The sequence below is a fragment of the Oncorhynchus nerka genome, linkage group LG18 (assembly GCF_034236695.1).
Source record: "Oncorhynchus nerka isolate Pitt River linkage group LG18, Oner_Uvic_2.0, whole genome shotgun sequence".
NCBI classification, from domain to species: Eukaryota; Metazoa; Chordata; class Actinopteri; order Salmoniformes; family Salmonidae; genus Oncorhynchus; species Oncorhynchus nerka.
In genome coordinates this window covers 12,887,985-12,910,484 of record NC_088413.1, presented here as the reverse complement: position 1 = coordinate 12,910,484, position 22,500 = coordinate 12,887,985, and the positions used below count along the sequence as shown (strand labels likewise).

General features: G+C 53.7%; 1 protein-coding gene across 1 annotated transcript in view; it reads right to left on the bottom strand.

Moving 5' to 3' along the window:
• adgrl3.1 (adhesion G protein-coupled receptor L3.1) overlaps nt 1-22,500 on the bottom strand; it is a 373,511-nt gene that overhangs the window by 91,127 nt on the left and 259,884 nt on the right. The window contains 1 exon segment of the mRNA XM_065003524.1: nt 13,770-13,808. Coding sequence (XP_064859596.1) covers nt 13,770-13,808 — 39 coding nt within the window.

Below are 22,500 nucleotides of genomic sequence, written 5' to 3'. Positions count from 1 at the left end.
AGCTCCTAACCCTAAACCCTAACTCCTAACCCTAACCTGTATTCTTACCCAAACCCTAAACCTAACCCTAGCTCCTAACCCTAGCTCCTAACCCTAGCTCCTAACCCTAAACCTAACCCTAGCTCCTAACCCTAGCTCAAACCTAACCCTAGCTCCTAACCCTAACCTGCTCCCAAACCCTAACCTAAACCTAACTCCTAACCCCCTAGCTCCTAACCCTAGCTCCTAACCCTAGCTCCTAACCCTAAACCTAACCCTAGCTCCTAACCCTAGCTCCTAACCCCAAACCTAACCCTAGCTCCTAACCCTAACCTGTATTCTTACCCAAACCCTAAACCTAATCCTAATCGTAACACTAATTCTAACCCTAGCTCCTAACCCTAACCTGTATTCTTACCCAAACCCTAAACCTAACCCTAGCTCTAACCCTAGCTCCTAACCCTAACCTGTATTCTTACCCAAACCTAAACCTAATCCTAGCTCCTAATTCTAACCCTAGCTCCTAACCCTAACCTGTATTCTAACCCAAACCCTAAACCTAATCCTAATCCCTAACTCTAATTCTAACCCTAGCTCCTAACCCAACCTAAACCTAACCCTAACCCTCCTAACCCTAGCTCCTAACCCTAAACCTAACCCTAGCTCCTAACCCTAAATCCTAACCCTAGCTCCTAACCCTAGCTCCTAACCCTAGCTCCTAACCCTAACCTGTATTCTTACCCAAACCCTAAACCTAACCCTAGCTCCTAACCCTAGCTCCTAACCCTAGCTCCTAACCCTAGCTCCTAACCCTAAACCTAACCCTAGCTCCTAACCCTAGCTCCTAACCCCAAACCTAACCCTAGCTCCTAACCCTAACCTGTATTCTTACCCAAACCCTAAACCTAAACCTAGCTCCTAACCCTAGCTCCTAACCCTAGCTCCTAACCCTAGCTTCTAACCCTAGCTCCTAACCCTAAACCTAACCCTAGCTCCTAACCCTAGCTCCTAACCCCAAACCTAACCCTAGCTCCTAACCCTAACCTGTATTCTTACCCAAACCCTAAACCTAATCCTAATCGTAACACTAATTCTAACCCTAAACTCCTAACCCTAACCTGTATTCTTACCCAAACCCTAAACCTAACCCTAGCTCCCCTAAACCTAACCCCTAGCTAAACCTAACCTAGCTCCTAACCTAGCTAACCTCCCTAACCCTAAACCTAACCCTAGCTCCTAACCCTAACCCTAAACCTAACCCTAGCTCCTAACCCTAACCTGTACTAGCTCCAAACCCTAAACTCCTAACCCTAGCTCCTAACCCTAGCTCCTAACCCTAGCTCCTAACCCTAAACTCCAACCCTAAACCTAACCCTAGCTCCTAACCTAAACCTAACCCTAGCTCCTAACCCTAACCTAACCCTAGCCCTAACCCTAAACCTAACCCCCTAGCTCCTAACCCTAACCTGTATTCCTACCCAAACCCTAACTCCTAACCCTAGCTCCTAACCCTAAACCCTAAACCTAACCTAACCCTAGCTCCTAACCCTAAACCTAACCCTAGCTCCTAACCCTAAACCTAACCCTAGCTCCTAACCCTAGCTCCTAACCCTAACTCCTAACCCTAACTCCTAACCTAGCTCCTAACCCTAAACCTAACCCTAGCTCCTAACCCTAAACCCTAACCCTAGATCTAACCCTAACTCCTAACCCTAAACTTACCTAACCCTAGCTCCTAACCCTAGCTCCTAACCCTAAACTCTAACCCTAGCTCCTAACCCTAGCTCCTAACCCTAACCCTAGCTCTAACCCTAGCTCCTAACCCTAAACCTAACCCTAGCTCCTAACCCTAATCCTAATTCTCCTAACCCTAAACCTAACCCTAGCTCCTAACCCTAGCTCCTAACCCTAAACCCTAGCTAACCCTAGCCCCCTAACCTAACCCCTAAACTTACCTAACCCTAGCTCCTAACCCTAGCTCCTAACCCTAGCTCCTAACCCTAGCTCCTAACCCTAAACCTAACCCTAGCTCCTAACCCTAACCTGTATTCTTAACCCTAACCCTAAACCTAACCCTAGCTCCTAACCCTAACCTCCTAACCCTAAACCTAACCCTAAACCTAACCCTAGCTCCTAACCCTAGCTCCTAACCCTAGCTCCTAACCCTAAACCTAACCCTAGCTCCTAACCCTAAACCTAACCCTAGCTCCTAACCCTAGCTCCTAACCCTAAACCTAACCCTAGCTCCTAACCCTAAACCTAACCCTAGCTCCTAACCCTAGCTCCTAACCCTAGCTCCTAACCCTAACCTGTATTCTTACCCAAACCCTAAACCTAATCCTAATCGTAACACTAATTCTAACCTTAACCCTAAACCTAATCCTAATCGTAACACTAATTCTAACCTTAACCCTAAACCTAATCCTAAACCTAACCCTAAACCTAACCCTAGCTCCTAACCCTAAACCTAACCCTAGCTCCTAACCCTAAACCTAACCCTAGCTCCTAACCCTAGCTCCTAACCCTAGCTCCTAACCCTAGCTCCTAACCCTAGCTCCTAACCCTAAACCTAACCCTAGCTCCTAACCCTAAACCTAACCCTAGCTCCTAACCCTAAACCTAACCCTAGCTCCTAACCCTAAACCTAACCCTAGCTCCTAACCCTAGCTCCTAACCCTAGCTCCTAACCCTAAACCTAACCCTAGCTCCTAACCCTAGCTCCTAACCCTAAACCCCCTAGAAATGGCATTTGACCTTGAAGGGACACAATGTCCCCACTTTTTGTTTGTTTACTATTCTCCTGGAGAATTCTGGTCCCCACAAGAATAGTTAAACATATCCACACACACACACACCGTGCACACACACCGTACACACACACCGTACACACACACACACACCGTACATACACACCGTGCACACACACCGTGCACACACACACACACACACCGTGCACACACACCGTACACACACACACACACACACCGTGCACACACACCGTGCACACACACACCGTACACAAACACACACACCGTACATACACACCGTGCACACACACCGTGCACACACACACACCGTGCACACACACACACCGTGCACACACACCGTACACACACACACACCGTGCACACACACCGTACACACACACACACACACACCGTACACACACACCATACACACACACCATACACACACACCGTACACACACACCGTACACACACACCGTACACACACACCGTACACACACACCGTGCACACACACAGTACACACACACACCGTACACACACACCGTACACACACCCCGTACACACACACCTTACACACACACCGTACACACCATACACACACACCATACACACACCCCGTACACACACACCATACACACACACCATGCACACACACCATACACACACACCATACACACACACCATACACACACACTGTACACACACACCATACACACACACCGTACACACACACCATACACACACACCGTACACACCATACACACACACCATACACACACACCGTGCACACACACACCGTACACACACACCGTACACACACACCGTACACACACACACCGTACACACACACACACCATACACACACACCGTACACACACACCATACACACACACCGTACACACACATACACACCATACACACACACCATACACACACACCATACACACTACTATCTCCTCTGAGTTGAGCTGTTAGCAGAAGCAGAGAAAAGGGGAATGAAAGAAGAGAAGGAAGAGGCTTTTCCTGATATTCTTTCCTGAGAATGGACAATGTTTTCAACAGAGGTCGCGCTCTTGTCATGACGTCTGAGGACGACCAGAGGCCGTTTTACAGGGTGGGGGAGGGGGGGGGGGGGGGCAGCCAAATCAGCTTTTACATTTTCAGCATGTCACAGATTACCGTCTCTACTCCTAATCAGACAGGGGGCAAATTACACTGCACTTTTTACACCCAGGGCCTCTGTCTGTCTGTCTGTCTGTCTGTCTGTCTGTCTGTCTGTCTGTCTGTCTGTCTGTCTGTCTGTCTGTCTGTCTGTCTGTCTGAAATGGACATTAGACCGGTGGAAATCTGTCCTTTGGTCTGATGAGTCCAAATTGGAGATTTTTGGTTCCAACCGCTGTGTCTTTGTGAGACGCAGAGTAGGTGAGCGGATGATCTTCGCATGTATGGGGATGAGGTAGTTGGGTGGGCTATTTACAGATTGGCTGTGTACAGGTACAGTGATCGGTAAGCTGCTCTGACAGCTGATGCTTAAAGTTAGAGAGGGAGATTCAGAGATTTATGCAATTCGTTCCAGTCATTTGGCAGCAGACAACTGGAAGGAAAAGCGGCCAAAGTAAGAATTGGCTTTGGGGGTGACCAGTGAAATATACCTGCTGGAGCGCATGCTACGGGTGGATGCTGCTATGTTGACCAGTGAGCTGAGATAAGGCAGGGCTTTACCTAGCAAAGACTTATAGATGACCTGGAGCCAGTGGGTTGGCGACAAATCTGCAGCGAGGGTCAGCCAATGAGAGCATACAGGTCGCAGTGGTGGGTAGTATATGGGGCTTTGGTGACAAAACGGATGGCACTGTGATAGACTGCATCCAGTTTGCTGAGTAGAGTGTTGGAGGCTAATTTTGTAAATGACATCGCCGAAGTCAAGGATCGGTAGGATAGTCAGTTTTACGAGGGTTTGTTTAGCAGCATGAGTGAAGGAGGCTTTGTTGCGAAATGGGAAGCCAATTCATGATTTCATTTTGGGTTCGAGATCTTTAATGTGAGTCTGGACAGAGAGTTTACAGTCTAACCAGACACTTAGGTATTTATAGTTGTTCACATACTCAAAGTCAGAACCGTCCAGAGTAGTGATGCTAGTCGGGCGGAAGGGTGCGGGCAGCAATCGGTTGAAGAGCATGCATTTAGTTTTACTAGCGTTTAAGAGCAGTTGGAGGCCACATGTTGTATGTGTTGTATGGCATTGAAGCTTGTTTGGAGGTTTGTTAACACAGTGTCCAAAGAAGGGCCAGATGTATACAGAAAGGTGTCGTCTGCATAGAGGTGGATCAGAGAATCACCAGCAGCAAGAGCGACATCATTGATATATACAGAGAAAAGAGTTGGCCCGAGAATTGAACCCTGTGGTACCCCCATAGAGACTGCCGGAGGCCGTAGTTGGTGAACCAGGCGAGGCAGTCATTTGAGAAACCAAGGCTGTTGAGTCTGCCGATAAGATTGCGATGATTGACAGAGTCGAAAGCCTTGGTCAGGTCGATGAAGATGTCTATTCGATCGTTTAGGACCTTGAGCGTGGCTGAGGTGCACCCGTGACCAACTCTGAAACCCTATTGCATAGTAGAGAAGGTACGGTGGGATTCGAAACCCGTCGGTGATCTGTTTGTAACTTGGCTTTGGAACATTTTAGAAAGGCAGGGAAGGATGGTGTAATGTGATGCTACTAACTAATTTATATGTGCAGGTCTGCCTGTTCTTCTTCTTATTGGTGGGCCTTCCTGTTCTTCTTCTTATTGGTGGGCCTTCCTGTTCTTCTTCTTATTGGTGGGCTTTCCTGTTCTTCTTCTTATTGGTGGGCCTTCCTGTTCTTCTTCTTATTGGTGGGCCTTCCTGTTCTTCTTATTGGTGTAATTCCTGTTCTTCTCTTATATGTGCAGGCCTTCCTGTTCTTCTTATTGGTGTAATTCCTGTTCTTAACTCATGTATATGTGGGCCTTCCTGTTCTTCTTCTTATTGGTGGGCCTTCCTGTTCTTCTTCATGGAAATGGGTCTATAACAGTTTGGGTCTAGAGTGGAAGTCATGCCAGATGGATATTCTTCTTAGTTTGGGTCTCAGTATATGTGGAAGTCATCCTGTTCAAATGGATAATGTGGTCTATAACTCAGTTTGGGTCTAGAGTGGAAGTCATGACAGATGGATACCTTCTATAACAGTTTGAGTCTAGAGTGGGCCTTCCTGTTCTTCAGATGGATATGGGTCTATAACAGTTTGGGTATAGAGTGGGTCATGACAAATGGATATTCTATAACAGTTTGGGTTGAGTGGGCCTCATGACAGATGGATATGGGTCTATAACAGTTTGGGTTCTAGATTGGTGGGAAGTCATGACAGATGGATATGGGTCTATAACAGTTTTCTTCTTATTGGTTCCTGTTCTTCTTCTTATTGGTGGAAGTCATGACAGATGGATATAGGTCTGTAACATTCATGGAAGTCATGACAAATGGATATGGGTCTATAACAGTTTGGGTCTATGTGAAGTCATGACAAATGGGTCTATAACTTCTTTTGGTGTAATGTGATGAAACTCATGACAAATGGGTCTATAACTTTGGGTCTGAGTGGGCCTCCTGACAAATGGATAATGGTCTATAACAGTTTGGGTCTAGAGTGGAAGTCATGACAAATGGGTCTATAACAGTTTTGGGTCTAGAGTCCTGTTCTTCATGACAAATGGGTCTGTTCAGTTTTATTGGTCTAGAGTGGAAGTCATGACAGATGGATATGGGTCTATAACAGTTTGGGTCTAGAGTGGAAGTCATGACAAATGGGTCTATAACAGTTTGGGTCTAGAGTGGAAGTCATGACAAATGGGTCTATAACAGTTTGGGTCTAGAGTGGAAGTCATGACAAATGGGTCTATAACAGTTTGGGTCTATGACCATAAAACACCGTCAACAGAATAATACAAAAATGTCATTACCAGATAAATGCAAACAAACCGGTATAACAGTTTGGGTCTAGAGTGGTAGTCATGACAAATGGATATAGGTCTATAACAGTTTGGGTCTAGAGTGGAAGTCATGACAAATGGGTCTATAACAGTTTGGGTCTAGAGTGGAAGTCATGACAGATGGATATAGGTCTGTAACATTCATGGAAGTCATGACAGATGGATATAGGTCTATAACAGTTTGGGTCTAGAGTGGAAGTCATGACAGATGGATATAGGTCTGTAACATTCATGGAAGTCATGACAAATGGATATAGGTCTATAACAGTTTGGGTCTAGAGTGGAAGTCATGACAGATGGATATGGGTCTATAACAGTTTGGGTCTAGAGTGGTAGTCATGACAAATGGATATAGGTCTATAACAGTTTGGGTCTAGAATGGAAGTCATGACAGATGGATATAGGTCTATAACAATCATGGAAGTCATGACAAATGGATATAGGTCTATAACATTTTGGGTTGAGAGTGTCTCCCCCTTTGAAGAGGGGGATGACCGCGGCAGCTTTCCAATCTTTGGGGATCTCAGACGATATGAAAGAGAGGTTGAACAGGCTAGTAACATGGGTTGCAACAATTTTGGCTGATCATTTTAGAAAAGAAAGGGTCCAGATTGTCTAGCCTAGCTAATTTGTAGGGATTCAGATTTCGCACAGCTCTTTCAGAACATCAGCTGTCTGGATTTCGGTGAAGGAGAAGCTGGAGAGGCTTGGGCAAGTTGCTGCAGGGGGTGCACAGCTGTTGGCCGGGGTACGGGTAGCTAATTGAAATGATCGATTATCATAGATTGATCAGTGGTGACAGTGTTTCCTAGCCTCAGTGCAGTGGGCGGCTGGGAGGAGGTGCTCTTATTCTCCATGGACTTTACAGTGTCCCAGAACCTTTTTGAGTTAGTACTACAGGATGCAAATTTCTGTTTGAAAAAGCTAGCCTTTGCTTTCCTAACTGACTGTGTATATTGGTTCCTAACTTCCCTGAAACACTGCATATCATTGGGGCTATTCGATGCTAATGCAGAAGGCCACAGGACGTTTTTGTGCTGGTCAAGGGCAGTCAAGTCTGGGGTGAACCAGGGGCTATATCTGTTCCTATTGTACATTTTTTGAAAGGGGCTTATTTAAGACGGTGACGAAAGCACTTTTAAAGAGCAGCCAGGCATCCTCTACTGACGGGATGAGGCCAATATCCTTCCAGGATACCCGGGCCAGGTCGATTAGAAAGGCCTGCTCGCTGAAGTGTTTTAGGGAGCGTTTGACAGTGATGAGGGGTGGTCGTTTGACCACGGACTCAATACGAATGCAGGCAATGAGGCAGTGATCGCTGAGATCCTGGTTGAAGACATCAGAGGTGTATTTAGAGGGCAGGTTGGTCAGGAAGTTATCTATGAGGGTGCCCATGGTGACGGATTTAGGGATGTACCTGGTATGTTCCTTGATAATTTCTGTGAGATTGAGGGCATCTGGCTTATATTGTAGGACGGTCGGGGTGTTAAGCATATCCCAGTTTAGGTCACCTAACAGTACGAACTCTGAAGATAGTTGGGGGGCAATCAATTCACATATGGTTTCCAGGGCACAGCTGGGGGCTGAAGGGGGTCTATAACAAGCAGCAACGGTGAGAGACTTGTTTCTGGAAAGGTGGGTTTATAAAAGTAGAAGCTCGAATTGTTTGGGCACAGACCTGGATAGTAAGACAGAACTCTGCAGGCTATCTCTGCAGTAGATTGCAACTCCGCCCCTTTGGCAGTTCTATCTTGTCGGAAAATGTTGTAGTTTGGGATGGAAATTTCAGGGTTTTTGGTGACCTTCCTAAACCAGGATATCCGGGTTGGCAGAGTGTGCTAAAGCAGTGAATAAAACAAACTTAGGAATGCCAAGAGTGTGCAAAGCTGTCAAGGGAAACGGTGGCTGTTTTGAAGAACATAAAATATATTTTGATTTGTTTAACATTGTTTTGGTTACTACATGATTCCATATGTGTTATTTCATAGTTTTGACGTCTTCACTGTTATTCTACAATGTAGAACATACTGAAAATAAAGAACAACCCTTGAATGAGTAGGTGTGTCCAAACTTTTGAATGGTACTGTATGCCTGTCTGTCTGTCTGTATGTCAGCCTGTCTGCCTGTCTTCATGTCAGCCTGTCTGTCTGTCTGTCTGTCTGTCTGTCTGTCTGTCTGTCTGTCTGTCTGTCTGTCTGTCTGTCTGTCTGTCTGTCTGTCAGCCTGTCTTCATGTCTGTCTGTCTGTCTGTCTGTCTGTCTGTCTGTCTGTCTGTCTGTCTGTCCTGTCTGTCTGTCAGCCTTTCTTCATGTCTGTCTGTCTGTCTGTCAGCCTGTCTGTCTGTCAGCCTGTCTGTCTGTCTTCATGTCAGCCTGTCTTCATGTCTGTCTGTCTGTCTGTCTGTCTGTCTGTCTGTCTGTCTGTCTGTCTGTCTGTCTGTCTTCATGTCTGTCTGTCTGTCTTCATGTCTGTCTGTCTGTCTGTCTGTCTGTCTGTCTGTCTGTCTGTCTGTCTGTCTGTCTGTCTGTCTGTCTGTCTGCCTGTCAGCCTGTCTGTCTTTCAGCCTGTCTGTCTTTCAGCCTGTCTGTCTGTCTGTCTGTCTGTCTGTCTGTCTGTCTGTCTGTCAGCCTGTCTGTCAGTCTGTCTGTCTGTCTGTCTGTCTGTCTGTCTGTCTGTCAGCCTGTCTGTCTGTCTGTCTGTTTCTTCCATACCAACTGATCACTGAATGAATTTCCAATTTCTAATAAATGAACCGTTCTTTCTGTATCCCCAAATTGAAATTAATTATTACCATGACGATTAAAATAATTAGAATCAACCCGCCTGCCCCTTCCTTTCATCTCACTCACACACACACACACACACACACACACACACACACACACACACACACACACACACACACACACACACACACACACTCACACACTCCGCCACACACCCACACACTCACACACGCGGAAATGTTGAGTTAGAATACACGTGTTGAACTTTAATTGTGTTTTTTGCGCATCAACCGTTTTCTCCGAGGTCAGTCACTGACAGTAACTGAATTAGCCTGAATTATTGTCAGATAAAATGTTTACGATTTGTAAATTAGTCTTTGTAACTAGCCAGCTATCCAAACGTGTAGTAATCATGGTCGAATTACCGACCGGCAGCACAGAGCCCAGGGGCCCTGACCTCCAGGGGACCTGACCTCCAGGGGTCCTGACCTCCAGGGGACCTGACCTCCAGGGGTCCTGACCTCCAGGGGACCTGACCTCCAGGGGTCCTGACCTCCAGGGGACCTGACCTCCAGGGGTCCTGACCTCCAGGGGACCTGACCTCCAGGGGACCTCCATTGATTTTGGTCATCTCTCTCATTCAGATATCAATAACATGATAAATGTCAAAATGTCAAAATGTGTAGCATTACAGGAGAGTAGCTAAACAACTACACATTTTCTCTACAACCCCATGTCAAAATGTGTAGAATTACAGGAGAGTAGCTATACAATTACACATTTTCTCTACAACCACATGTCAAAATGTGTAGAATTACGGGAGAGTAGCTATACAATTACACATTTTCTCTACAACCACATGTCAAAATGTGTAGAATTACGGGAGAGTAGCTATACAATTACACATTTTCTCTACAACCACATGTCAAAATGTGTAGAATTACGGGAGAGTAGCTATACAATTACACATTTTCTCTACAACCCCATGTCAAAATGTCTAAAATTAGAGGCAGTTGTATCCTAAACTTTTCTCTCAACCGTCAAGAGGGGGACGCACTCAAATGTTTTGCCCCTCAAGGTGAGTGTGGTCCCCCAACAACATTTAGCTTAGGGCCCCTAAAAGGCTAGGGTCGAACCTGCACACACACACACCCTCTCATCAGACTGTCAGAGCTGCAGAAAACAAATCTCCAATCAGAGAATCGATGTGTTTATGCATGCGTATGTGCCTAATCAAAACCTCTTCAGTAACAGAGGTAGGTAGTGATGATATCATTTGTTAGCGTGCCTAATCAAAACCTCTTCAGTAACAGAGGTAGGTAGTGATGATATCATTTGTTAGCGTGCCTAATCAAAACCTCTTCAGTAACAGAGGTAGGTAGTGATGATATCATTTGTTAGCGTACCTAATCAAAACCTCTTCAGTAACAGAGGTAGGTAGTGATGATATCATTTGTTAGCGTGCCTAATCAAAACCTCTTCAGTAACAGCGGTAGGTAGTGATGATATCATTTGTTAGCGTACCTAATCAAAACCTCTTCAGTAACAGAGGAAGGTAGTGATGATATCATTTGTTAGCGTACCTAATCAAAACCTCTTCAGTAACAGAGGTAGGTAGGAAGGTAGTGATGATATCATTTGGTAGCGTGCCTAATCAAAACCTCTTCAGTAACAGCGGTAGGTAGGAAGGTAGTGATGATATCATTTGGTAGTGTGCCTAATTAAAACCTCTTCAGTAACAGCGGTAGGTAGGAAGGTAGTGATGATATCATTTGGTAGCGTGCCTAATTAAAACCTCTTCAGTAACAGCGGTAGGCAGTCTGACAAGGTTCATTATCTAAGTTAGAGATGTTATTTATCAAATATTTTATAAGCAGCCCAGGTGTTTTATGATATTATCAAAATGGAGAATGGCAGCCTTTGACATTATTCTGACTCATCAATGTTTTCAAGTGTGTGTGTGTTTTGTGTGTCAGCTCGTGTGATGTGACTCTGCTGAGTGGTGCTGACGTCTAGACATTGAGAGAGAGAGAGGGAGAAAAATAGACTGCATCAGGAGAACAAAAGAGAGAGAGAGGGAAGAGAGAGAGAGAGAGAGAGACAGAGAGCGAGAGAGGGAAGAGAGAGAAGAGAGAGAGAGAGAGAGAGATAGAGAGGGGAGAGAGAGAGAGAGAGAGAGAGAGAGACAGAGAGAGCGAGAGGGAAGAGAGAGAAGAGAGAGAGAGAGATAGAGAGGGGAGAGAGAGAGAGGGAAGAGAGAGAGAGAGAGAGAGACAGAGAGAGCGAGAGAGGGAAGAGAGAGAAGAGAGAGAGAGAGAGATAGAGAGAGCGAGAGAGGGAAGAGAGAGAGAGAGGGAAGAGAGAGAAGAGAGAGAGAGAGATCGAGAGAGATCGAGAAGAGAGAGAAAGAAAGAAAGAAAGAAAGAAAGAAAGAAAGAAAGAAAGAAAAAAAGAAAGAAAGAGAAAGAGAAAGAAAAGAAAGAAAGCCTGACAGAGTAACACAGTATTTGCAAGGAGCAGGACCCTGGGGTCCTTTTGATGTTGTGCACTTTGATTTTAGTGGACCAGAAACATGCCACAGAGTGTTATCTCAGGAGGGATTCTGGAGAACAGTGAGAGTCCACAGCATCAACATGAATCAACAACATTAACAGACAAGAAAGTGAACAGAAATAGCAAATAACAACGTAATGGAAAAAAAATGCAAAGACGAGCAGATGGTCCAGACCAACCACACAGCCTCCAGCCATGGCAGGGTGTGTTAATGGCAGGGTGTGTTAATGGCAGGGTGTATTAATGGCAGGGTGTGTTAATGGCAGGGTGTGTTAATGACAGGGTGTGTTAATGACAGGGTGTGTTAATGGCAGGGTGTATTAATGACAGGGTGTATTAATGACAGGGTGTATTAATATCAGGGTGTGTTAATGACAGGGTGTATTAATGGCAGGGTGTATTAATGGCAGGATGTATTAATATCAGGGTGTGTTAATGGCAGGGTGTATTAATGACAGGGTGTGTTAATGACAGGGTGTATTAATGGCAGGGTGTGTTAATGACAGGGTGTATTAATGGCAGGGTGTATTAATGGCAGGGTGTGTTAATGACAGTGTGTGTTAATGGCAGGGTGTGTTAATGACAGGGTGTGTTAATGACAGGGTGTGTTAATGGCAGGGTGTGTTAATGGCAGGGTGTGTTAATGGCAGGGTGTGTTAATGGCAGGGTGTATTAATGGCAGGGTGTATTAATGGCAGGGTGTGTTAATGGCAGGGTGTGTTAATGGCAGGGTGTATTAATGGCAGGGTGTGTTAATGGCAGGGTGTATTAATGGCAGGGTGTGTTAATGGCGGGGTGTATTAATGACAGGGTGTGTTAATGGCAGGGTGTATTAATGGCAGGGTGTATTGGCAATGGTTAATGGGGATGTATTAATGGCAGGGTGTGTTAATGGCAGGGTGTATTAATGGCAGGGTGTATTAATGGCAGGGTGTATTAATGGCAGGGTGTGTTAATGGCAGGGTGTATTAATGGCAGGGTGTGTTAATGGCAGAGTGTGTTAATGGCAGGGTGTATTAATGGCAGGGTGTGTTAATGGCAGGGTGTATTAATGGCAGGGTGTATTAATGACAGGGTGTGTTAATGGCAGGGTGTATTAATGTGGAAAGGGTTCTTCGGCTGTCCCAGTAAGAAAAACCCTTTTTGGTTCCAGGTAGAACCATTTTGGGTTACATGTAGAACCCTCTGTGGAAAGGGTTCTACATGGAACCCAAAACAGTTCTACTTGGAATGAAAATGGTTCTACCTGGAACCAACAAGTGTTCTTCAAAGGATTTTCCTAACCGGGACAGCCAAAGGATTGTTTTAGGTTCTAGATATAACTTTTTTTTTTTATAAAAAAAATGTATATAAAAGGCACACAAAAAACTAACACAACATCCAAAAACCTTCAGCGAACCCTTTGAGGAGCATAATAGACCTTGTATTAATGGAGCTCTTCTCTGTAGTTCTAATGATGACATCACAGAGGGCTGAGGATTCTATCCTCATGGAATAGAACTGGAGAGTTCTGGAACACAACTCTAGAATTCTACAATAGAGAGAATCATTCCAAAATATATCTCTGTCAATGAACTCACTCTTCAAAGGGTTTTATATCAAATAAAAAATGATAAGACAACCCAAACCACGGCACCATAGAATTATGATTCTATGCACAGCGCTGCCTTGACGTGCAATGCTTTCAATATGCAGCAGGCATGCTGTCGTTGAGGGAGGTGAATAAATATGACAGATAGGAAGGCTGAAATACCTGGAGAAAAAACCTGCAGAACCTCTCTCTCTTCTGCAGCTGTAAACCCAGACAGGTTGGTTAGCACCACACACAACCACACAGCACACAGGTCATTAACCACACCATAGAGACACATATAAAACAATACTACTTCTACTAAGCACTAATTGAACAGGATCTCTGTGAATGAAACAGTCAGTCATTAAGGAAACAAAACAGCCATTTAGGAAGACGCTTCCTTCCTCCTGCCTCTCCTTCCCCCTGCCTCTCCTCCCTCCTGCATCTCCTTCCCCCTGCCTCTCCTTCCTCCTGCCTCTCCTTCCTCCTGCCTCTCCTTCCACCTGCATCTCCTTCCTCCTGCCTCTCCTCCCCCTGCCTCTCCTTCCTCCTGCCTCTCCTCCCCTCCTGCCTCTCCTTCCCCTGCCTCTCCTTCCTCCTGCCTCTCCTTCCTCCTGCCTCTCCTTCCCCCTGCCTCTCCTTCCTCCTGCCTCTCCTCCCCCTCCTGCTGCCTCTCCTTCCCCTGCCTCTCCTTCCTCCTGCCTCTCCTTCCTCCCTGCCTCTCCTCCCCCTGCCTCTCCTTCCCCCTGCCTCTCCTCCCCCTCCCTGCCTCTCCTTCCTCCTGCCTCTCCTTCCTCCTGCCTCTCCTTCCCCTGCCTCTCCTTCCTCCTGCCTCTCCTTCCTCCTGCCTCTCCTCCCCTGCCTCTCCTCCCCTGCCTCTCCTCCCCTGCCTCTCCTGCCTCTCCTTCCTCCTGCCTCTCCTTCCTCCTGCCCTGCCTCTCCTTCCTCCCCTGCCTCTCCTTCCCCCTGGCCTCTCCTTCCTCCTGCCTCTCCTTCCACCCTGCATCTCCTTCCTCCTGCCTCTCCCCCTTCCTCCTTCCTCCCTGCCTCCTTCCTCCTGCCTCTCCTCCCCTGCCTCTCCTTCCTCCTGCCTCTCCTTCCCCCTGCCTCTCCCCCTGGCTTCCTCCTGCCTCTCCTTCCCCCTGCCTCTCCTTCCTCCCCTCTCCTTCCCCTTCCTCCTGCCTCTCCTTCCTCCTGCCTCTCCTCCCCTGCCTCTCCCTCCCTCTCTCCTTCCTCCTGCCTCTCCTTCCTCCTGCCCTGCCTCCTTCCCCCTGCCTCTCCTTCCCCTGCTCTCCTTCCTCCTGCCTCTCCTTCCTCCTGCCTCCTCCTTCCTCCTCCCCCTGCCTCTCCTTCCTCCTGCCTCTCCTCCCCTGCCTCTCCTTCCTCCTGCCTCTCCTCCTCCTGCCTCTCCTTCCTCCTGCCTCTCCTCCTCCTGCCTCTCCTTCCTCCTGCCTCTCCTTCCTCCTGCCCTGCCTCCTTCCTCCTGCCTCTCCTCCCCCTGCCTCTCCTCCTCCTTCCTCCCTGCCTCTCCTTCCCCCTGCCTCTCCTTCCCCTGCCTCTCCTCCCCTGCCTCTCCTTCCTCCTGCCTCTCCTTCCTCCTGCCTCCTCCTTCCCCTGCCTCTCCTCCCTTCCTCCTGCCTCTCCTCCCCTGCCTCTCCTCCCCTGCCTCTCCTTCCTCCTGCCTCTCCTTCCTCCTGCCTCTCCTCCTCCCTGCCCTGCCTCCTTCCTCCTCCTCTCCTCCCCCTCCTGCCTCTCCTTCCTCCTGCCTCTCCTCCCTCCTCCTCCTCCCCTTCCCTCTCTCCTTCCTCCTGCCTCTCCTCCCCCTCCTGCCTCCCTTCCCCCTGCCTCTCCTTCCCCCTGCCTCTCCTTCCTCCTGCCTCTCCTTCCCCTCCCTGCCTCTCCTCCTGCCTCTCCTCCCCTGCCCTGCCTCTCCTTCCTCCTGCCTCTCCTTCCTCCTGCCTCTCCTTCCTCCTGCCTCTCCTTCCTCCTGCCTCTCCTTCCCCCTGCCTCTCCTTCCTCCTGCCTCTCCTTCCTCCTGCCTCTCCTCCCCCTGCCTCTCCTTCCCCTGCTCTCCTCCTCCTGCCTCTCCTTCCCCTGCCTCTCCTTCCTCCTGCCTCTCCTTCCTCCTGCCTCTCCTTCCTCCCTGCCTCTCCTTCCTCCTGCCTCTCCTTCCTCCTGCCTCTCCTTCCCCCTGCCTCTCCTCCCCCCCCTGCCTCCTCCTCCCCCTCCTTCCTTCCCCTGCCTCTCCTTCCCCCTGCCTCTCCTCCCCCCTGCCTCTCCTTCCTCCTGCCTCTCCTTCCTCCTGCCTCTCCTTCCTCCTGCCTCTCCTCCCCCCCATGCCTCTCCTCCCTGCCCTCCTGCCCCTGCTCCTCCTCTCCTCCCCCTGCCTCCTGCCTCTCCTTCCTCCTGCCTCTCCTTCCTCCCCTGCCTCTCCTTCCTCCTGCCTCTCCTCCTCCTGCCTCTCCTTCCTTCCTCCTGCCTCTCCTCCCCCCTGCCTCTCCTCCCCCTCTCCTCTCCTCCTCCCTGCCTCTCCTTCCCCTGCCTCTCCTCCTCCTGCCCTTCCCCTGCCTCTCCTTCCTCCTGCCTCTCCTTCCCCCCCTCCCCTGCCTCCTCCTGCCTCTCCTCCCCCTGCCTCTCCTTCCCCCTGCCTCTCCTTCCTCCTGCCTCTCCTTCCCCCTGCCTCTCCTTCCCCCTGCCTCTCCTTCCTCCTGCCTCTCCTTCCCCCTGCCTCTCCTTCCTCCTGCCTCTCCTTCCTTCCCCTGCCTCTCCTCCCCCTGCCTCCCTTCCTCCTGCCTCTCCTCCCCCTGCCTCTCCCTTCCTCCTGCCTCTCCTTCCCCCTGCCTCTCCTTACTCCTGCCTCTCCTTCCTCCTGCCTCTCCTTCCTGCCTGCCTCCCCTCCTCCTCCCTCCCCTGCCTCTCCTCCTCCTCTCCTTCCTCCTGCCTCTCCTTCCTCCCCTGCCTCTCCTCCCCTGCCTCTCCTCCCCCTGCCTCTGCCTCCTCCTTCCTCCTGCCTCTCCTTCCTCCTGCCTCTCCTTCCCCTGCCTCTCCTTCCTCCCCTGCCTCTCCTTCCTCCTGCCTCTCCTTCCTCCTGCCTCTCCTCTCCTTCCTCCTGCCTCTCCTTCCTCCTGCCTCCTCCTCCCTGCCCTCCTCCTCCTGCCTCTCCTCCCCCCCCTGCCTCTCCTTCCCCCTGCCTCTCCTTCCCCCTGCCTCTCCTTCCCCTGCCTCTCCTTCCCCCTGCCTCTCCTTCCCCCTGCCCTGCCCCCCTGCCTCTCCTTCCTCCTGCCTCTCCTTCCTCCTGCCTCTCCTTCCTCCTGCCTCTCCTTCCTGCCTCTCCTTCCCTCCTCCTCCTCCCTTCCTCCTGCCCCTCCTCCTTCCTCCTGCCTCCTCCTTCCTCCTGCCTCTCCTTCCTCCTCCTGCCTCTCCTTCCCCCTGCCTCTCCTTCCCCTGCCTCTCCTTCCTCCTGCCTCTCCTTCCTCCTGCCTCTCCTTCCTCCTGCCTCTCCTCCCCTGCCTCTCCTTCCCCTGCCTCTCCTTCCTCCTGCCTCTCCTTCCTCCTGCCTCTCCTCCCCCTGCCTGCTCTCCTTCCCCCTGCCTCTCCTTCCCCTGCCTCTCCTTCCTCCCCTGCCTCTCCTCCCCCTGCCTCTCCTTCCCCTGCCTCTCCTTCCTCCTGCCTCTCCTTCCCCCTGCCTCTCCTTCCCCCTGCCTCTCCTTCCTCCTGCCTCTCCTTCCCCCTGCCTCCTCTCCTTCCTCCTGCCTCTCCTTCCCCCTGCCTCTCCTTCCCCCTGCCTCTCCTTCCCCTGCCTCTCCTTCCCCCTGCCTCTCCTTCCCCCTGCCTCTCCTTCCCCCTGCCTCTCCTTCCTCCTGCCTCTCCTTCCTCCTGCCTCTCCTCCCCTGCCTCTCCTCCCCCTGCCTCTCCTCCCCTGCCTCTCCTTCCTCCTGCCCTGCCTCTCCCTTCCCCCCCTGCCTCTCCTCCCCCTGCCTCTCCTTCCTCCCTGCCTCCTGCCTCTCCTTCCTCCTGCCTCTCCTCCTCCTGCCTCTCCTCCCCCTGCCTCCTCCTTCCCCTGCCTCTCCTCCTGCCTCTCCTTCCTCCTGCCTCTCCTCCTCCTGCCTCTCCCCCTTCCCCTGCCTCTCCTTCCCCTGCCCTCCTTCCTCCTGCCTCCTTCCTCCCTGCCTCTCTCCCCCCTCCTGCCTCTCCTTCCCCTGCCTCTCCTTCCTCCTGCCTCTCCTTCCCTCCTGCCTCTCCTTCCTCCTGCCTCTCCTTCCTCCTGCCTCTCCTCCCCTGCCTCTGCCCCTCTCCTTCCCCCTGCCTCTCCTTCCCCTGCCTCTCCTTCCCCTGCCTCTCCTTCCTCCTGCCTCTCCTTCCTCCTGCCTCTCCTCCCCTGCCTCTCCTTCCTCCTGCCTCTCCTTCCCCTGCCTCTCCTCCTCCTGCCTCTCCTCCCCTGCCTCTCCTCCCCTGCCTCTCCTTCCTCCTGCCTCTCCTTCCTCCTGCCTCTCCTCCCCCTGCCCTGCCTTCCTCCCTGCCTCTCCTTCCTCCTGCCTCTCCTCCCCCTGCCCTGCCTCTCCTTCCTCCTGCCTCTCCTCCCCTCCCTGCCTCTCCTTCCTCCCCTGCCTCTCCTTCCTCCTGCCTCTCCTCCCCCTGCCCTGCCTCTCCTTCCCCCTGCCTCTCCTTCCCCCTGCCTCTCCTCCCCCTGCCTCTCCTTCCTCCTGCCTCTCCTCCTGCCTCCCTCCCCCTGCCTCTCCTTCCTCCTGCCTCTCCTCCCCTGCCTATCCTCCCCTGCCTCTCCTCCCCTGCCTCTCCTCCCCCTGCCTCTCCTTCCTCCTGCCTCTCCTTCCTCCTGCCTCTCCTCCCCTGCCTCTCCTGCCTCTCCTTCCCCCTGCCTCTCCTTCCTCCTGCCTCTCCTTCCTCCTGCCTCTCCTCCCCTGCCTCTCCCTCCTCCTGCCTCTCCTCCCCCTGCCCTGCCTCTCCTTCCTCCTGCCTCTCCTCCCCCTGCCCTGTCTCTCCTTCCTCCTGCCTCTCCTCCCCTGCATCTACTTCCTCCTGCCTCTCCTCCCCCTGCCTCTCCTTCCTCCTGCCTCTCCTCCCCCTGCCTCTCCCTCCCCCTGCCTCCTCCCTCCCCCTGCCTCTCCCCTCTCCTCCCTCCCCCTGCCTCTCCCTCCCCTGTCCTCCCTCCCCTGCCTCTCCCCCCCCTGCTTCTCCCTCCACTGCCTCTCCCCTCCCCCTGCCTCTCCCTCCCCTGCCTCTCCCTCCCCCTGCCTCTCCCTCCTCCTGCCTCTCCTCCCCCCCCCCTGCCCTGCCTCTCCTTCCTCCTGCCTCTCCTTCCTCCTGCCTCTCCTCCCCCTGCCCTACCTCTCCGTCCCCTGCCTCTCCATCCCCTGCCTCTCCTTCCTCCTGCCTCTCCTCCCCCTGCCCTGCCTCTCCTTCCCCCTGCCTCTCCTTCCCCCTGCCTCTCCTTCCTCCTGCCTCTCCTTCCTCCTGCCTCTCCTCCCCTCCTGCCTCTCCTCTCCCCCCTGCCTCTCCTTCCCCCTGCCTCTCCTCCCCCCTGCCTCTCCTTCCTCCTGCCTCTCCTTCCTCCTGCCTCTCCTCCCTCCTGCCTCTCCTTCCCCCCTGCCTCACCTCCCCCTGCCTCTCCTCCCCCTGCCTCTCCTTCCTCCAGCCTCTCCTCCCCCCCTGCCTCTCCTTCCTCCTGCCTCTCCTTCCTCCTGCCTCTCCTCCCCCTGCCCTGCCTCTCCTTCCTCCTGCCTCTCCTTCCTCCTGCCTCTCCTCCCCTTGCCTCTCCTCCCCCTGCCTCTACTTCCCCCTGCCTCTCCTTCCCCCTGCCTCTCCTCCCCTCCTCCTGCCTCTCCTCCCCCTGCCTCTCCCTCCCCTCCTCCTCCCTCCCCCTGCCTCTCCTCTCCTTCCTCCTGCCTCTCCTTCCTCCTGCCTCTCCTTCCTCCTGCCTCTCCCCTCCCCTCCTCCTGCCTCTCCTTCCTCCTGCCTCTCCTTCCTCCTGCCTCTCCTCCCCCTGCCTCTCCTCCCCCTGCCTCTCCTCCCCCTGCCTCTCCCTCCCCCTGCCTGCCTCTCCTTCCTCCTGCCTCTCCTCCCCCTGCCCTGCCTCTCCTTCCTCCTGCCTCTCCTTCCTCCTGCCTCTCCTCCCCCTGCCCTGCCTCTCCTTCCCCTGCCTCTCCTTCCCCCTGCCTCTCCTCCCCTGCCTCTCCTTCCTCCTGCCTCTCCTTCCTCCTGCCTCTCCTCCCCTGCCTCTCCTTCCTCCTGCCTCTCCTCCCCTGCCTCTCCTCCCCTGCCTCTCCTCCCCTGCCTCTCCCTTCCTCCTGCCTCTCCTTCCTCCTGCCTCTCCTTCCTCCTGCCTCTCCTCCCCCTGCCCTCCTCCCCTGCCTCTCCTTCCTCCTGCCTCTCCTCCCCCTGCCCTGCCTCTCCTTCCTCCTGCCTCTCCTTCCTCCTGCCTCTCCTCCCCCTGCCCTGCCTCTCCTTCCCCCTGCCTCTCCTTCCCCCTGCCTCTCCTCCCCCTGCCTCTCCTTCCTCCTGCCTCTCCTCCCCCTCCTCCTGCCTCTCCTCCCCTGCCTCTCCTTCCTCCTGCCTCTCCTCCCCTGCCTCCCTCCCCCTGCCTCTCCTCCCCTGCCTCTCCTCCCCTGCCTCTCCTCTCCTCCCTGCCTCTCCTTCCTCCTCCTTCCTCCTTCCTCCTGCCTCTCCTCCCCCTGCCCTGCCTCTCCTTCCTCCTGCCTCTCCTCCCCCTGCCCTGCCTCTCCTTCCTCCTGCCTCTCCTCCCCCTGCCCTGCCTCTCCTTCCTCCTGCCTCTCCTTCCTCCTGCCTCTCCTCCCCCTGCCCTGCCTCTCCTTCCCCCTGCCTCTCCCCCCCCTGCCTCTCCTCCCCCTGCCTCTCCTTCCTCCTGCCTCTCCTTCCTCCTGCCTCTCCTCCCCTGCCTCTCCTTCCTCCTGCCTCTCCTCCCCTGCCTATCCTCCCCTGCCTCTCCTCCCCTGCCTCTCCCCTCCCCTGCCTCTCCTTCCTCCTGCCTCTCCTCCTCCTCCTGCCTCTCCTTCCTCCCTGCCTCTCCTTCCCCCCTGCCTCTCCTTCCTCCTGCCTCTCCTTCCTCCTGCCTCTCCCTCCTCCTGCCTCTCCTCCTCCTGCCTCTCCTCCCCTGCCCTGCCTCCCTGCCTCTCCTCCCTCCTGCCTCTCCTCCCCCTGCCCTGCCTCTCCTTCCTCCTGCCTCTCCTCCCCCTGCCTGTCTCTCCTTCCTCCTGCCTCTCCTCCCCCCTGCCTGTCTCTCCTTCCTCCTGCCTCTCCTCCCCTGCCTCTCCTTCCTCCTGCCTCTCCTTCCTCCTGCCTCTCCTCCCCTGCCTCTCCTTCCTCCTGCCTCTCCTCCCCTGCCTATCCTCCCCTGCCTCTCCTTCCTCCTGCCTCTCCTCCCCCTGCCCTGCCTCTCCTTCCCCCTGCCTCTCCTTCCCCTGCCTCTCCTTCCTCCTGCCTCTCCTCCCCTGCCTCTCCCTCCTCCTGCCTCTCCTCCCCCTGCCCTGCCTCTCCTTCCTCCTGCCTCTCCTCCCCCTGCCCTGTCTCTCCTTCCTCCTGCCTCTCCTCCCCCTGCCTCTACTTCCCCCTGCCTCTCCTTCCCCCTGCCTCTCCTTCCTCCTGCCTCTCCTCCCCCCCTGCCTCTCCCTCCCCCTGCCTCCCCCTCCCCCCTGCCTCTCCCTCTCTCCCTCCCCCTGCCTCTCCCTCCCCCTGCCTCTCCCTCCCCCTGCCTCTCCCTCACCATGCTTCTCCCTCCACTGCCTCTCCCTCCCCCTGCCTCTCCCTCCCCTGCCTCCCCCCCTCTCCCTCCTGCCTCTCCTCCCCCTGCCCTGCCTCTCCTTCCTCCTGCCTCTCCTTCCTCCTGCCTCTCCTCCCCCTGCCCTACCTCTCCGTCCCCCTGCCTCTCCATCCCCTGCCTCTCCTTCCTCCTGCCTCTCCTCCCCCTGCCCTGCCTCTCCTTCCCCCTGCCTCTCCTTCCCCCTGCCTCTCCTTCCTCCTGCCTCTCCTTCCTCCTGCCTCTCCTCCCTCCTGCCTCTCCTTCCCCCTGCCTCTCCTTCCCCCTGCCTCTCCTCCCCCTGCCTCTCCTTCCTCCTGCCTCTCCTTCCTCCTGCCTCTCCTCCCTCCTGCCTCTCCTTCCCCCTGCCTCACCTCCCCCTGCCTCTCCTCCCCCTGCCTCTCCTTCCTCCAGCCTCTCCTCCCCCTGCCTCTCCTTCCTCCTCCTCCTGCCTCTCTTCCTCCTGCCTCTCCTCCCCCTGCCCTGCCTCTCCTTCCTCCTGCCTCTCCTTCCTCCTGCCTCTCCTCCCCTTGCCTCTCCTCCCCCTGCCTCTACTTCCCCCTGCCTCTCCTTCCCCCCTGCCTCTCCTTCCTCCTGCCTCTCCTCCCCTGCCTCTCCCTCCCCTGCCTCTCCCCTCCTCCTGCCTCTCCTCCCCCTGCCCTGCCTCTCCTTCCTCCTGCCTCTCCTTCCTCCTGCCTCTCCTCCCCCTGCCCTGCCTCTCCTTCCTCCTGCTTCTCCTTCCTCCTGCCTCTCCTTCCCCTGCCTCTCCTCCCCCTGCCTCTCCTCCCCCTGCCTCTCCTCCCCCTGCCTCTCCCTCCCCCTGCCTCCCCTGCCTCTCCCTCCCCCTGCCTTTCCCTCCCCTGCCTCTCCCCTCACGCTGCCTTTCCTACCTCCTGCCTCTCCTTCCTCCTGCCTCTCCTCCCCCTGCCCTGACTCTCCTTCCTCCTGCCTCTCCTTCCTCCTGCCTCTCCTTCCTCCTGCCTCTCCTCCCCCTGCCTCTCCTCCCCCTGCCTCTACTTCCCCCTGCCTCTCCTTCCCCCCTGCCTCTCCTTCCTCCTGCCTCTCCCTCCCCCTGCCTCTCCCTCCTCCTGCCTCTCCCTCCCCCTGCCTCTCCCTCCCCCTGCCTCTCCCTCCCCTGCC